Raw genomic sequence first — 15,278 nt, 5'->3', positions numbered from 1 at the left:
ATAGGAGTGTATATATCTTTTTGAATTAGTGCTTTTGATTTCTTTGGGTAAAAACTACCTAGTAATGGAATAGAATGGTATGGTATTTCTAATTTTTTGAGGAACCTCCATACTGTTTTTCATAGTGGTTGCACTATTGTACATTCCCACCAACAGTGCATGAGGGTTCCCTTTGCTAAGAATAAATGCTTTAAAAATGTTTTGAGAATTTTCTATATGAGAGGCTACAGTTTTGTTTCCTTGTGAAATTGTATAAAATTATGAGTAAAAAGAAAGGTAATGTGTTTTTCTCTTTTGCATTTCCGTATACAGGATCTTCTCCCTGGTTGTCTTGGGGCATTTAATCTGCTTAGGGTGAGGTGGGGATGGGGTGTGTTAGGAAGGCAGAATTCAGTGAATATATTTTTGCCTACTAAGTATCAGGTATTGTCACAGACTTTGGGGATAATAGGATTTTGCAGCAAGAAAATGGGCTTAACAACTAGGCTTTTTTAGCAAAATGAAGCATTTTGAAAGTCATATGTTTTCTCAAAAACCATGCCTGAAGTACTGAAATTATAGGGTTTCATCCATAATATAGACAAGATACCATAATACAGAGAAATTCTTTAGACTTTTTTTTAAATCTGAAGAAACTCTTTGTACATTTTTAAGTTGACATCTAAACTTTTAATTATAAGTTTAATAATTGCAAAGGATGTAATTTGGGTGTTTGGTATTGACATTTAAAGTTAAAGTGGTAACATTGCTCTTTACAATGGATTCAGTGGAATCTAAATGGCTTAGCAAGTTGATAATCATCTCTTAAAAATGGTTAGGTGTAAGGTACTGGTGTTGGGCACAAAGTAAAACAGTTTTATGTTTCTTGTGCAAAGGCCACTGCTGTATGCCCCACTGTGGCTCTTTCCAGAAGTCGGTCCTGTTGTCTTGCAGTGATAGAAGCCACATTCTGTGTGACATTAAACCTTTGACTCCTTCTTGGAACTATTAGTAGTGCCTCACTGCTGTTGACACTTTTTCGGATTACAGTGTTGTTGTACCAGTCTGATCAGCCAGTTCTAGCCACACCATTGTGGCCATTGAAACTAATCCATGTCATGTGTTCAGTTTGTCAGACCATGTACATCTTAGCAATGATACACCTTTAATTCCCAAAGCCACTCAACAGTTGGCTGAGAGTCAAGGTATTCAGAGGACCTTTCACATTGCCAATAATCTACAGGCATCCAGTATTGTTTAGTGTTGGAATTGTCTAAAAATTGACTCAAAAAGTTTCTGACCTCCCCTCACTTCCTCCTAATCCACATACTTTAGTAAGTGGTTTGGTCATTGAATGAAGGTATCCCCAGAAAGGGGGATCATCTCTTTTTGGCTGCTTTTTGGATAATCAGGATAAAGGGGGTGGGGAGTTACACAAACCCACCTTGAATATCACTGGGCATCATGGGTCTTTTTAAAAATAACCTAGGGGAGGGGCGCCAGAGTGGCTCAGTCATTTAAGCATCTGACTTTGGCTCAGGTCATGATCTCATGGTCCGTGGGTTTGAACTCTGCCCCAGGCTCTGTGTTGACAGCTCAGAGCCTGGAACCTGCTTCAGATTCTGTGTCTCCCTCTCTCTCTGCCCCTCCCCTGCTCACTCTCTGTCACTGTATCTCAAAAATAAATAAACATTAAAAAAATAATTTAAAAATAACCTAAAGGTCTCTGGCTGGCTCATCTGGGTAAGCTTCCAACTCTTGATTATGGCTCAGGTCATGGTCTTGAGGTGCATGAGATTGAACCCCATGTTAGGCTGTCTGCTGACACAATGGAGCCTGCTTGGGATTTTGTCTCCTCCTCTCTCTCTGCCCCTCCCCTGCTCATATGCGTGCTCTCTTTCTCTTTCTCTTTCTCTCTCTCTCTCTCTCTCTCTCTCTCTCAAAATAAATAAGTAAACTTTAAAAAAATAACCTAAAAGTAGCTGCAGGTACACCCTTCAGGTGGCAATCTATCTTATATAAAAAGGTCTTAGGGGATTCAAAATTCTCTTTCAGCCACATAAATTTTTTTGTTGGATTCTAGGGTCCTAGGTTATAAGAATAATGACCATTTGGTCAAATATACTGATCAGCAAGTTTCCCTACAATGGCTCATGGGGATTAAAGTAGAGGAGTGAATAGTGGTTCCCTGGAATTTTTATTTAAAAAAAAAAAGCCCTTGTTTCTTTTGCATTTTACTTTTCCAGATGAAAAGTCTGGGTCTGAGGAGGAAATTATTAGATGTAGATTGAATGTATGGTTACTGGAATGTGACACACCAGTTTTCCCTGGGTCCTAAGTAGGGAATACCTTAAAACCTGGGAAGTAGGAGTTGTCTTCGCTTTGAAGAATCTCCCCCAGAGCCTTCCTTAAGAACGAAAACTTCCTGCTGCAGCTCTCCCAAACTGCCACAAGTGCCTTACATTGAACTGAGTACTGTGTATGCTGTCCATCTCTACATGGCTCTGACCATGATTTGTCATTCCTCTTAACTTTATTGAGAAGTCTGTTGGAAGCAGCAGGGGATGACCCCAACTTCTGTACCTCCCACACAAAACACCTGTCAACACCTCCACATGCCTTCCTTGCACCCATTCCAGTAGCCCTTGTTCAGTCATTCCATGAAGTGGCTAAATGCCAGCTGGCTGATGTTTGGACAAACAAGATAGGTTGGCCTGACTTTTCTTAAGCAGTCTTTCCAAAGAATAAGAACTAAACTGTTCAAACTAAACTGGAAATCCGAAAGCACATCGGCCTGTTAAATGGCATTTGAAGCACTGTCAGCATGTACCACTGACTGATTTAGGTCCCATTTGTGGGTCTCCAATGATTGTAAACAACACTCTTTCCAGGGGTACATTAAGCACTACTGGCGTTGTACTTCTTGTATGGGAAGCTAGGCATCAGTTTGCTTCCTTACCAAAAACAGTGACTTGTACTATAAACACAAGTTGTAAGAAACCTTTGAGTATTTAATGAAACATAGTTTTCAAATGCTTCTAGAGATTCCTCCAAAATTAGGCTAATCTTGATTACTTGGGGGAACTTCTTGGAGGGATGACTAATTCTGTGCTCTGCAGGCATTTATCCCTGTGTTGGAGTCATCCAGTTAGGATAGGTGTTATGGAACCGGTCTCTAACTTTAGCTGAAGTGATCAATGATACTACCATGTCTCTAGAAGGTGTTCAAGTCAGCCACAAGTCACTAGCCAGGGTTATTATGGATGACAGAATTGCCTTAGATTTCCTTGTGGGCCAGGCAGATTCTGTGTGATTGCTAATCCGTGCTCTTGTACCTGGGTTAATGCTTTCCATCTAAGTGGAAAGGTCAGACACATAAGGAGAAAGCCACTTGGATTTCTGAAGTAGACCTTGATGGTTTATGGGATTTGTTCAGCTTCTTTGACCTAGGACCCTGGAGGGCATGGTGGATTCAGTATTGCAGGTTGGCCTTATCTTGTTGCTTTGGAGCCCTTTTTATAGTAGTAGTCTTAGTTTCATGATCAGTAAGACAAATAAAATAGATCTGGTCCTACCTTTGTTAATCAGATTAATCACCTTGGTCAATAAAGTGGAATGCTTTGGAAAAATTTGCTAGGAGCTTGTGACAATATAGAAACAAGGGATACATAGTATTGGAAGTTTTCCATGGGCCTTTTACATTTCCGCATGTTTTGCAAGCAGAGGCACTGACTGCCTTTGTTCTGGAATATCCTTTCAAGGATGCTTATATAGTAAACAGTCTTGGAAAATAGACATAGTGTCTTTTTCTGGAGCAAAGGTCAGGTATGTTTTACTGTTCAGTATCATAGAGATAATGTCTCTCTAGGCAAAGGTCAGGCATGCTCACTGCATACCATAAAAGATTTGGGCTCCTTAAACTCAGATTTTCTCTTCTGTAAACCCACTGTGCACATATCTATTTGGACTCATCAAGTGGCTGCTATGGGATGTGGGGGTATGGGGATCTGACGCAAATATGCTGATGCTCATGCTGTGTGCTATTATATGACTAATAAAGTAGTTTATCTCTGAGTCACTAGTCTCCTGTCTGCCTGCATCTATCAAACTGTGATGGTTTACCTTGTTAGCTTAGAAGTACGGCAAAATCTCAGACCCTTCCCTGTTCTTAACACTGAGATAATGACTGCTGTCTCTGGAGTGTCCATTTGGGGGCCCCAGATGTCTATTTAAAAAGCAGTCCATTTGAATAGCAGTAAAGATGTCAAATGCATGTAACTTTCAGCCTGGGACTGCCATTTAAAGGTATATTACCTCTAGTAAGGGACCCTAGTCCTGAGGCCAAATCTGGCTCGCTGCCTGTTGTTGTAAATAAAATTTTATTGTAATACAGTCTCACCCATCTATATTTGTATTGTCTATCTATGGCTACTTTTGCACTACAAGGCAAAGTTGGGTGGTTGAAACAGAGACTGTATAGACCAGGAAGTCAAAAATAATTACCTGTCCCTTTAAGAAAAACTTTGTAGAACCCTGCTGTATTACTCTAGCCCAACATTATTTCCTTTAAATATACTTGCAAGATAGATGTACAAAGATGTTCACTGCAGGGTTGTTGATAATAGTAAAAAACAACAACAACAAAAATGGAAACAACCTCAGGAATTGTGAAGTCTAGATTTATTGCCTGAAGAATGCACTTATTCTACACATTTTCTTGTCATCTTTTGGACTGAACTCTGCCCAGTGAGTCTGAGACAGTACATTTATGTACTTGGACTGAAACATTTATAAAATACTATTTCCTTCTCTACTCATTTCTTCTTCGCCCAGGATAAGGGGTTGTCCATAAATACAATCTGGGAGAGAAGGCAAAGGACACCAGATTAATTTGGCAAGCCTCTGTAAACTCCAGGGAGTGCAAGGATAACCCAGTAAGAAGCTGTTAAATTTTGCATTTTAGGCCAAAGATCTTTGAAAGCCAATCAAAAGGTAGTCATTGGAAAACAAAATAAAACACAACAAAACCAAACAAGCAGAAGAGACTGGAATTACATTAGGAACAACAAAGGTATTGCTTTTGATACTGATGAGCCACACACTTAAGTACTGATTCTTTTCAATTAAGGAGAGCCCTCTGATTCTGTGCTCAAGTAGGAGGATAGAAACCTTAAATGAGGTAAAAGGTCTATGCTGACCAACAATTAGGGGAGGATTAAGTTTACACTTGACCCTTGAACAACATGGATTTGAACTGTTTGGGTCCACTTACATGAGGATTTTTTTTTTCAATAAACACAGTATAGTACTGTAAATGTATTTTCTGTATAATTTCTCAACATTTTTTCTTCCAGCTTTATTGTAAGAATACAGTATATAATACATATGTGAAATATGTGTTAATCAACTGTTCATGTTATTGCTAAGGCTTCCAGTAAACAGTAGGCTATTAGTAGTGAAGTTTTGGGGAAGTCAGAAGTTACATGCAAATTTTTGACCACACTGGGTATCATCTTTTGTCCTACCCTCCTCTGCTGATCCTGGGTGGACTGTACTTTATTGGGCCTTTTGTAAAGAAATCAAGACCAAGCTGTTTTTGAGTTTGGTAGTCTGGTAAGAAGGGGTGGAGTTAGCCTGGTATCAACTTGAATTTTAGAAATCCATCTAAGGAGAAATAATGCCACGTTCTAATATGTGGCCAGCATTGGCCAAAGCACAGCTGTTTAGTGGGCAGTATTGAAGATGTTTCAGATGTATTTTGCTCACTGCCTTTTATTTGTAAATGTAGTGACCATGTGTTTTGAACAGCAAATCAGTAGCATTTAATTCCTTTCATTAGACATTATTTGTATTCATAAAATCTTAAAAATTTGTAATAATTCAATCACATTTCATTGTACATTTGACATTCCCATGGTGGCGGGAAGCAAGCATATGAGCTAGAGATTGTCTAAGAAAATCTAGAACATGTGTGCTGTGTTTATGTAGCTCACTCAATGTTACAGCTTGTGGTCAGGAGATAAGTGGTGAACCTGCAGATAATTGGGGTAGAAGCAGAGGCAAATGTATTGAGTGCATCTTGAGGTCCTCTTGTGGAGAGTCATTTATGTCATAAACCTTGTGTTTATACTTCCCTAAGTCAGGGAAGTAATACCTTACGTGGCAAAATTTGACACATATTGGTAGGGATGTCTTTTTCAAAAGGTGCTTTTTTTTTCCCTTTTGAAAAAATGTAAAAGCAGTGAGGGAGAACCCTATTATTATTAACTTGCTGCGTAATTTCCTTAGATTATATATTTTGCCTCAAACATGAAGTTTGCAAATGTTCAAGGACTCTATGGTAGACAAGCAATAGAGAACCATTGTGACCTATCCAAAGCTAAATAGCCAGCTAGCTGAATAATATCACTTGGGAAATGTGCTCAATTAAATAAATAGATTGTTTAAGTGGTTTATTTTTCTACATGGGCAGTTAGGAAAGCATGTTATTTCAGGTGGCAGACATGGAAGAATTTTGAGACTGTGTGTAGGTGGAACAATGCTCAGCTCTCTTCTAGTTAATCGGGGAAGACTTCATGGAAGAGGGATGAGTAAGTGTGAATAAGAAGCAGAGGGTGGTATTGCTATCCTTGTCAAGAGCTTCAAAATCAACAGGAGCAATCAGTTTTCAAGTTAAGGGTAATAAGCTTTAATTTTTGTATTACATGAGGTGGATGGTGGAGGTAAGACACATAGTACCTTTACTTTTTTTTAGACTTGATGTAATACTAATTTCATGTTTATTTCTTTCACCATGTATTCTCTCTTTAATTAGATTAAGAGCATTCTGAGGGTGGGAATTCTCTTTTCTGCTTCTTTTGTGCCCCACACAGGACAAAATTATGGATTCATGCTCACAAAAATTTCAGTTTTTTTTTAAAGAAAGTTTAAGAATTCAAATGTGTAAGGTTTGAGCATTTTTCTTGGCTATCGGACAGAATATGAGTGAAGAGAGGACTTAGTTGGAACTGAGAGTGAGGCAGAACCTTTAAAGTGTTTCTAGATTCAAGGGCCAAGCTAAGGTTAGAGTATCATAGAGTATCATAGTGAAATTGGAAGACAGTAGATTACATGACTAGTGGGAAAGGAAACATTGGCATTTACAGTGGCCTAGTATATAGGTTGGATCAGAATTCTCACCCACTGTGAGGAAACAGTCAGGACTGGTGCTCACAGTAAAATCTGTGCCTCAGAATCTGTAACAGAAAAGCGTTGTTTATGTAGCATAGGAACCAGGGCAAAAGTCTTGTTCTTTACAAAGAGGTGAGTTTTTTGGTCTTTATATGACTTTACTGCAGTGACTGAAACCTAGCAGATACGAAGTTATATTTAGTATACTTTAGGCCTGGCCTATAATGGTAATAAGTATAATTCTGAATAATTCCCTCCCTCCTTCCCTCCCTCCCTCCATGCTCCCTTCTCTTCCCCTTCCCCTTCCCTTCCCCTTCCCTTCCCCTTCCCTTCCCCTTCCCTTCCCCTTCCCCTTCCCCTTCCCCTTCCCCTTCCCCTTCCCCTTCCCCTTCCCCTTCCCCTTCCCCTTCCCCTTCCCTTTCCTTTCCCTCTTCCTTTTAGACCCTGGTGACTGTATTTCCTAGATGGATTCTGTCTTATCAGACTATGAGACTAGTAGAAGGAAATAGTATATCCTGATTTTATGGGATTTCTGAACTGAAAGGAGAACAGGTTGTTATTTCTGGCTCATACAGGTGGGAATGGAGTAATCTGCAGAGTGCCAGGTGGTTTTTTAGGATGTTGAGAGTTTTCCTCTCTATTGATCTGTAGAGGCATTAAATGTCATATTTATGCTCTTGGGGAAGTTTCAAAATTTGTTTTTCTTGCCCATACTGAAAGGTTACCTTGTTTTATGGGAAATGACCCCCAACAACATTCCAAGTTTTTACCTTAAGTAGATTATTCAGATAAAACTAGCTTGTGTTATAAAGATTCTGTTTAGATATGGGGCTTGGTTCATTGCTGACCTCATGTATTTATTGAGCACCTGGTTTGTGCCACTTACTTCTCTAGGCAATTTATACCTAATATTTCGTTTAACCCTCATGAGAATCTTTAAAGTTTTCATATATTTATTTTGAGAGACAGAGAGGGAGAGTGAGAATCCCAAGCAGGCTTTATTAGCACAGAGCCTGACATGCGGCTTCATCCCACAAAGCATGAGATCATGACCTGAGCCAAAATCAGGAGTCAGATGCTTAATTGACTGAGCCACCTGGTTGCCCCAACCCTCAGGGGAATCTTAAAAGAGGGATAGTGGTATCTCCATTTTAAACATGAAGATATTGAAGACATTGAAGCTCTCTTTACCAGTTTTCCCACTAGAAAATACATGGACTGATGATGATGGCTCTATTGGTCATTTCTGTCTGATCAGTTATACTCTAGCATGCATTCATGCTTGTGCTCTAATCATATGAGTTGTGTCCTTACCAACAGTCAGTCGTATTTGTTTCCAGACCTGTTAATAATTATTTATTTAAAATTAAACTGATGAATTCCTAACAAAGGTTGTTTTATTATGAAAGCTGAGTTGGATGATATGGAGTCAAAACATTTGCTATTGAGATGGATATAATGAGACACTGTTAATAAATTGGAGGAAAAACACAAATGTGGAATTTTCTGAATTTATTTCTTTGCCAATGCATTAGTTTTTGCTTTACTTTAAATTAACAAGCTGAACACTGTGGAGAATGCATTATGAGTGTGATTTATGCAAGAAAGGCAATGCAGAACACTAATCAGAGGACCCATACTCAAAAAAAACGGTCCTGATCCTGAGTTTGGAACCAAATGAAAATTAAGATGTAAGAAAGTTGCATATGAAGATTAAAATGTCAGCTTTATTAATGATACAATGATTAGAGTTAATGGATTTAGAGCTGCTGTTGCCCATTGTCAACACTACATAGAAAATACCCAGAATTTCTGCCTTATACCATCCCAAGGCTTGGTTGGAAGAATAGTGCCAATCAGTAGTGTTTGTCAGCTTTTTTTTTTTTTTTTTTTATGATACTAGCTACACATATTCAAGAAATATGCACACTAGTCAGAAAGCTCATTATTCTTCTTTGGGTTAAGACAGGTAAGGGATGGGAGGGAGTTCTTCCAGATAGAGGTCTGAAGGTAGATAAAGGTGATTCCTACATCAAAATACTGAGTAAGTTTTATGTTTAAAAATATTTAAGGTAATGCTTGGCTCATTCATTGTATCTTCACCTTCATCTACCTTTTGAAATTATGATCATGTGTTATGTAGGTAAGAAGGAACAGAACCTGTATCAAGCTTAGTCTTGCCTAATCTATGAGCCTTTGCACTTTTCACCAAATCACACTTGCTGAGGTTTCTTTTGATACCCTCCTGCTTCTTTTTAAGCTCTCTCTTTATCAATGTACCAGTTCTCTGAATTTCCCCTTGGTACTTTGACTATAGAGACTGTTTTGTTTCATTCAGCAGAATAATCCTCAAAAGGAAAAGCTTGTATCAAACCGTTGAATACTAAGGGTAGAGAAAGAGAAAATTGTCACGTAAGAGCTTTAAATATGTGAAATAACATCTGGTCTCCAGATCCAGACAAATTATATTGAAAGAATTTGTGGATATCTCCTCATAAAGTGTTTTTGTTTATAAAAGTGTTATATATGCACATTGTTTTATTTTTTAAAAGTTTTTATTGTAAAAAATATGTGTGTCAACAGTGTGAAGGAGCAAGAAATAAGTAAATGAAGCATCTTTTTTTCATGAACATGAAGGGTAAAGGAAACCTTAAACCTCATTGATGGAAATGTTGGCTATGAATCATAGATGCTAATGGTTCCACTGTCATCTTAGATGGGATGATAAATTCATTTTCATACTTTATGAGGGTCATTCATCAGTTATAGTGTTGGGAAGTACATGTTTAGGATTTGAGCTGAAAATTGTGACATAGGAGTGATAGTCAATAAATGGGAAGGAAAGACTAAAAGCAAATGGGACTAATAATGTCTATAAGTTTTTCAGCACTGTCATGTAAAAAAGGGTACAGACTTCTGTGGTGTTCCTCTAGAACAGTGGGAGGAAAACTTTTGTATAGAGCCAGATAAATATTTTGGGTTTTGTGTGCAGCAGTTTAACTCTGCCACTGAAACATAAAGGCAGCCATAGATAGACAATATGTGGGAAACAAGTGGGCATGGCTGTATTCCAAAAAACTTTATTTATAAAAACAGACAATGGGCTGGATTTATCCACAGGCCAACTCCTGCTCCAAAAAGGTACAGTTTTATCAGAATTTTCAAAGAGAATTTTACAAGAGATTTCAGCAGTGAGACTGACTGCCTGAGAGGTCTGAGCACACTCTCACTGACTTACTCTAACCATCAGCCCAGCATGCTGTTGGTAGGACTCTTGCACTAAACAGAAGGGAAGACCACATGACTCCCGAGGCTTCTGTTAATTTTTCCCCACCACTCTTTCGCATTGTAACTGATAAAGATTCTTTGATTTAGTTGTTTGAATATTTACACCTTAATGGGCAAAGATTCAACCCAGAAAATAGGTCTGTTTTAAACTTTGCTTTATATGAGTTTGCTTAATTTTAGTTTATTGAATTTAATTCAGTACAGAATTCTATTTTATGTATGTATTTTATTGCATGTAATAATGCAATATGTATTTTATGTATTCATTTATATACTTCATTGAATTATATATTTAAAATGTATATTTTGTTGTATGTATATATAGTATATACTATATATACATATATAGTATATAGTATATATACATGTGTGTTCATTTATACACAGTAAAATGCATATTTTTAAATTTTTAATTAAGTATAATTGACAGCTTAAAGTGTACAGCATAGTGATTTGACAATTATATATACATTACAAAATGCTCACCATGATAAATGTAGTTACCATCTGTCACCCTGCAAAATTATCACATTATCAACTGTATTCCATATGCTGTACTTTTCATCCCTGTGACTGACTTACTTTATAACTGGAAGCTTGCACCATTTATGTATGTATGTTTTTGTCCAGTATAGTTAACATACAGTGTTATATTAGTTTCAGGTGTACCATATAGAGATTCGTTAATTCTGTACATTACTCAGTGCTCATCGTGATAAGTGTAAGAAGTTTGTACCTATTAATCCCCTTCACCTATTTCACCTATCCCACCACCCTTTTGCCCTCTGGCAACCACCAGTTTTCTATATTTATTTGCCTGCTTCTGTTTTTTGTTGTTTGTTGTATTTTTGTTTTTAGATTCCATGTGTAAGTAAAATTATATGATACTTGTTTTTCTCTGCCTGACTTATTTCACTTAGCTTGATATCCTTTATGTCCATCCATGTTGTTGTGAATGGCAAGATTTTATTTTTTAGGGCTGAGTAGTACTCCACTATGTATATATACCATATCTTCTTAGTCCATCCTGTCCATTGATGGAGACCTACATTGTTTCTGTATCTTCGCTTGTAAATAATGCTCCAACAAGGGGGGGGGGGGGCAGCGCCTGGGTGACTCAGTCGTTTAGGCATCCAACTTCAGCTCAAGTCATAATCTTGTGGTTTGTGGGTTTGAGCCCCGTGTCCGGCTCTGTGCTGACAGCTCAGAGCCTGGAGTCTGTTTCAGGGATTCTGTGTCTCCCTCTCTCTCTGCCCCTACGCTGCTCACGCTCTCTCTCTCTCTCTTTTCTCTCTCTCTCAAAAATAAATAAACGTTAAAAATTTTTTTAAAAATAATGCTCCAATAAGCTTAGGGGTGCATATATCTTTTCTAATTAGTGTTTTTGTTTTCTTTGGGTAAATATCCAGAAGTGGAGTTACTGGATTGTATGGTATTTCTATTTTTAGTTTTTTGAGGAACCTTTGTACTGTTTTCCAGAGTGTTTGCTCCAATTTACATTCCCACCAACTGTGCACAAGGTTCCCTTTTCTCTCCACATCCTTGCTAATATTCATTATTTCTTGTCTTTTTTATTCTAGCATTCTGACAGGTGTGAGGTGATATCTCATTGTGGTTTTGATTTGCATTTCCCTGATGATTAGTGATGTTGAGCATCTTTTCATATGTCTGTGGGCCATCTGTCTTCTTTGGAAAAATGTCTATTTAGGTCCTATGCCCATTTTTAATCAGATCATATATATATTTGGTATTGAGTTGTATAAGTTTTTATATATTTTGCATATTAACCCCTTATTGGCTGTATCATTTGCAAATATTTTCTCCCATTCAGTAGCTTGTTTTCATTTTGTTGTTTTTTCCTTCACTGTGTAAAAGCTTTTTATAGCACAATGTAGTCCCAATTGTTTATTTTTCCTTTTTTTCCTCCTTGTCTGGGGAGAGCTATCCAGAAAAATGTTGCCAAGACTGATGTCCAAGAGTTTTACTGCCTGTGTGTGTGTCTACGTGCATGTGTGTGTTAGCAGCTTTATGGTTTTAGGTCTTGCATTTAGGTCTTTAATTACTTTTGAGTTTATTTTTGTATATGTTCTAAGAAAGTTGTCCTGTTTCATTCTTTTGCATGGAGCTGTCCAGTTTTCCCAACATGATTTATTGAAGAGACTGTCTTTTCCCCCATTGTATAATCTTACCTCCTTTGTTGTAGATTAATTGACCATATAAGTGTGGGTTTATTTCTAGGCAGTCTGTTCTGTTCTATTGATCTGTATGTCTGTTTTTGTGCTAGTATCGAACTGTTTTGATTATTACAGCTTTTGTAGTATAGTTTGAAATCTGGATTTTAGATACCTTCAGCTTTAGTCCTTTTTTTTAAGTTTGCTTTGGCTATTTGGGGTCTTTTGTGGTTTCATACAAATTTTAGGAATTTTTTGTTTTAGTTTTGTGAAAAATGATGTTGGTATTTTGATAAGAATTGCATTAAATCTGTAGATTGCTTTGGAGCTTTAACAGTATTAAATCTTCCAGTCCATGATCATGGTATATCTTGCCATTTATTTGTGCAGTCTTCAGTTTCTTTCATTAATATCTTATAGTTTTCAAAGTATAGTCTTTAACTCCTTTGTTTAATTTATTCCTAGTTATTATTTTTTTGATGCAACTGTAAATGGTATTGTTTTCTTAATTTTTCTTTCTGCTGTTCTGATGTTAGCATATAGAAAAACAACTGATTTCTTTATATTGATTTTGTATCCTGTAATTTTACTGAATCCATTTATTTGTAAATACATACACTTATTAAAGTATGTAATTTAGCATTTTTGAGATTTATTTTGACAGATGTGTAGAACATGTCCATCGTTCTAGAAAGCTGTCTTATTATAGTCCTTTGTACTCAGTTTCATTAAGACCTATTCCTTGGAACAATTCATTTGATATCTATCACTGTGAATTAGTTTATATTAGTGATATTAGTTTATCACTGTGAATAGTTATATTATATGTTACTGTAGATTAGTTTTAGGCTCTTCTAGAAATAACTTTATAATAATGGAATCATATAAAATAAACTCTTATATCTGGCTTCTTTGACTTAAAATGATGTTTTTGAGATTCATTCATGTTGTTGCATGCTTCAGAAATTGGTTATGTTGCTTGGTAATAGCTTTACATATACCAGTGTTTATTGATCCATTAATCTGTTGGTAGATATTTGGATTGTTTACAGTGTTTTGGCTATTATGAATAAGGCTGTTATGGAATTACTATATAGCTTTTTATATACTTTAAAAAATTTTTTTAAATGTTTATTTTTGAGAGAGACAGACACAGAATGTGAGTGGGTTAGGGGCAGAGAAAGAGGGAGACACAGAATCCGAAACAGGCTCCAGGCTCTGAGCTGTCAGCACAGAGCCATATGTGGGGCTTGAACTCAAGAGCTGTGAGATCATGACCCGAGCCAAAGTCGGACGCTCAACCTACTGAGCCACCCAGGCGCCCAGCTTTTTATATACTTTTTTTTTTAAAAAGTTTTTACTTTTCAGTAATCTCTGTACCCAATGTAGGGCTCAAGCACACAACCCCAAGGCCAAGAGTTGCATGCTCCATTGACTGAGCCACCCAGGTGCCCCTGGACATTGGTTTTTGTTATTCCTGAATAAATACTCGTTATACCTGAATAAATACCCAGTTATACCTGAATAAATACCCAGAGTTTCTGGGTCATGTTGTAAGTGTATGGTTCATATTCTATGAAACTGGAGAACTGCTTTTCAAAGTGGTTGTGTTTTTTTACCCTCTACAAGCAATGCATGATTGTTCTAATTGTTCTAGTTGCATCTTCTAACACTTGCTTTAAGTTTAGCCATTCATATGAGTATGTGGTAGTATCTCATCTTAGCTTGTGTTTCCCTGATGATTGATGATGTTAACCGTCTTTTCATGTGCTTATTGTCCATTCCTGTATCTTCTTTGCCAATTTTTAAATTGTCAGCTTTTAGTTGAGTAAAGCGCTTCTCATAATTTTGGGTATAAGATGTTTTCTCTTATTTTCTGTCTTTTCATTTTCTTAACAGTCTTCTGAAGGGCAATTAGGCCATAATCTTGATGAAATTATATTTATTAAATTTTTTGTGTGATTAAAGCTTTCTGTGTTCTGTCTAAAAAAAAAATCTTTGTTTATTCCAAAATTACGAGGATTTTCCCCCTGTTTTCTTCAGAAGTTTTACAGTTTCAGATTTCATGTTTAGGTCTCTGAGCCTTTTCAAATTTTTGTGTAAAATGTATGATAGGGGTTAAAGTTCTTTTTTTTTTTTCTTCCATAAATACTCAGTTGTTTTAACACCAATGTTTGAAACTGTCCTTTCATTTAGTGTCTTAGCTGAAAATCATTTGACCACATATGTATGGTTCCATTTCTGGACTCTGTTCTCTTTCATTGATCAGTATATCTCATCGATACCTACCACATAGTGTCTTGATTATTGTTGGTTTAGAGTAAATCATAAGATCAGACAGATACTATAAGTGAGTCCAACTTTGTTTCTCTGTTTAAAAATTATTTAGCCTATTCTGAGCCTTTGTATTTCCATATACATTTATTTCACATAAGCTTGCTAGAATTTGATTTGAATTTTATTGATTCTTTTTTATTATTTTTTTGCTACTCTTACAATCCTGTTGTTTGAAAAAATACATATTTTTGTAACAGTCTATATGAGTTCTTCAGTAGGGTTGGTTTTAAATTTTATTTTAAAAATTAATGTATAATAAAATTGACTTCTTTTTGGTGTGTATGCGTGTGTACTTCTATTGATTTAACACATGTATAGATTCATGTGAGTCCT

At 36.7% G+C, this 15,278-nt stretch overlaps 1 protein-coding gene across 10 annotated transcripts in view; it reads left to right on the top strand.

The window, feature by feature from the left end:
* TCF12 (transcription factor 12) overlaps nt 1-15,278 on the top strand; it is a 376,270-nt gene that overhangs the window by 103,241 nt on the left and 257,751 nt on the right. Inside the window, exon 1 of one of the 10 annotated variants that reach the window (XM_042941926.1) lies at nt 6,503-6,569. The exons of the other annotated variants lie outside the window; for them this stretch is intronic. Coding sequence (XP_042797860.1) covers nt 6,518-6,569 — 52 coding nt within the window. The 5' untranslated portion in view covers nt 6,503-6,517. Of the gene's footprint in view, nt 1-6,502; nt 6,570-15,278 lie in introns of those variants that run through there. 10 annotated transcript variants of the gene reach the window in all.

Source organism: Panthera leo, chromosome B3, assembly GCF_018350215.1.
Source record: "Panthera leo isolate Ple1 chromosome B3, P.leo_Ple1_pat1.1, whole genome shotgun sequence".
In the NCBI taxonomy this organism is placed as follows: Eukaryota; Metazoa; Chordata; class Mammalia; order Carnivora; family Felidae; genus Panthera; species Panthera leo.
This window is presented reverse-complemented; position numbering and strand designations above follow the sequence as displayed.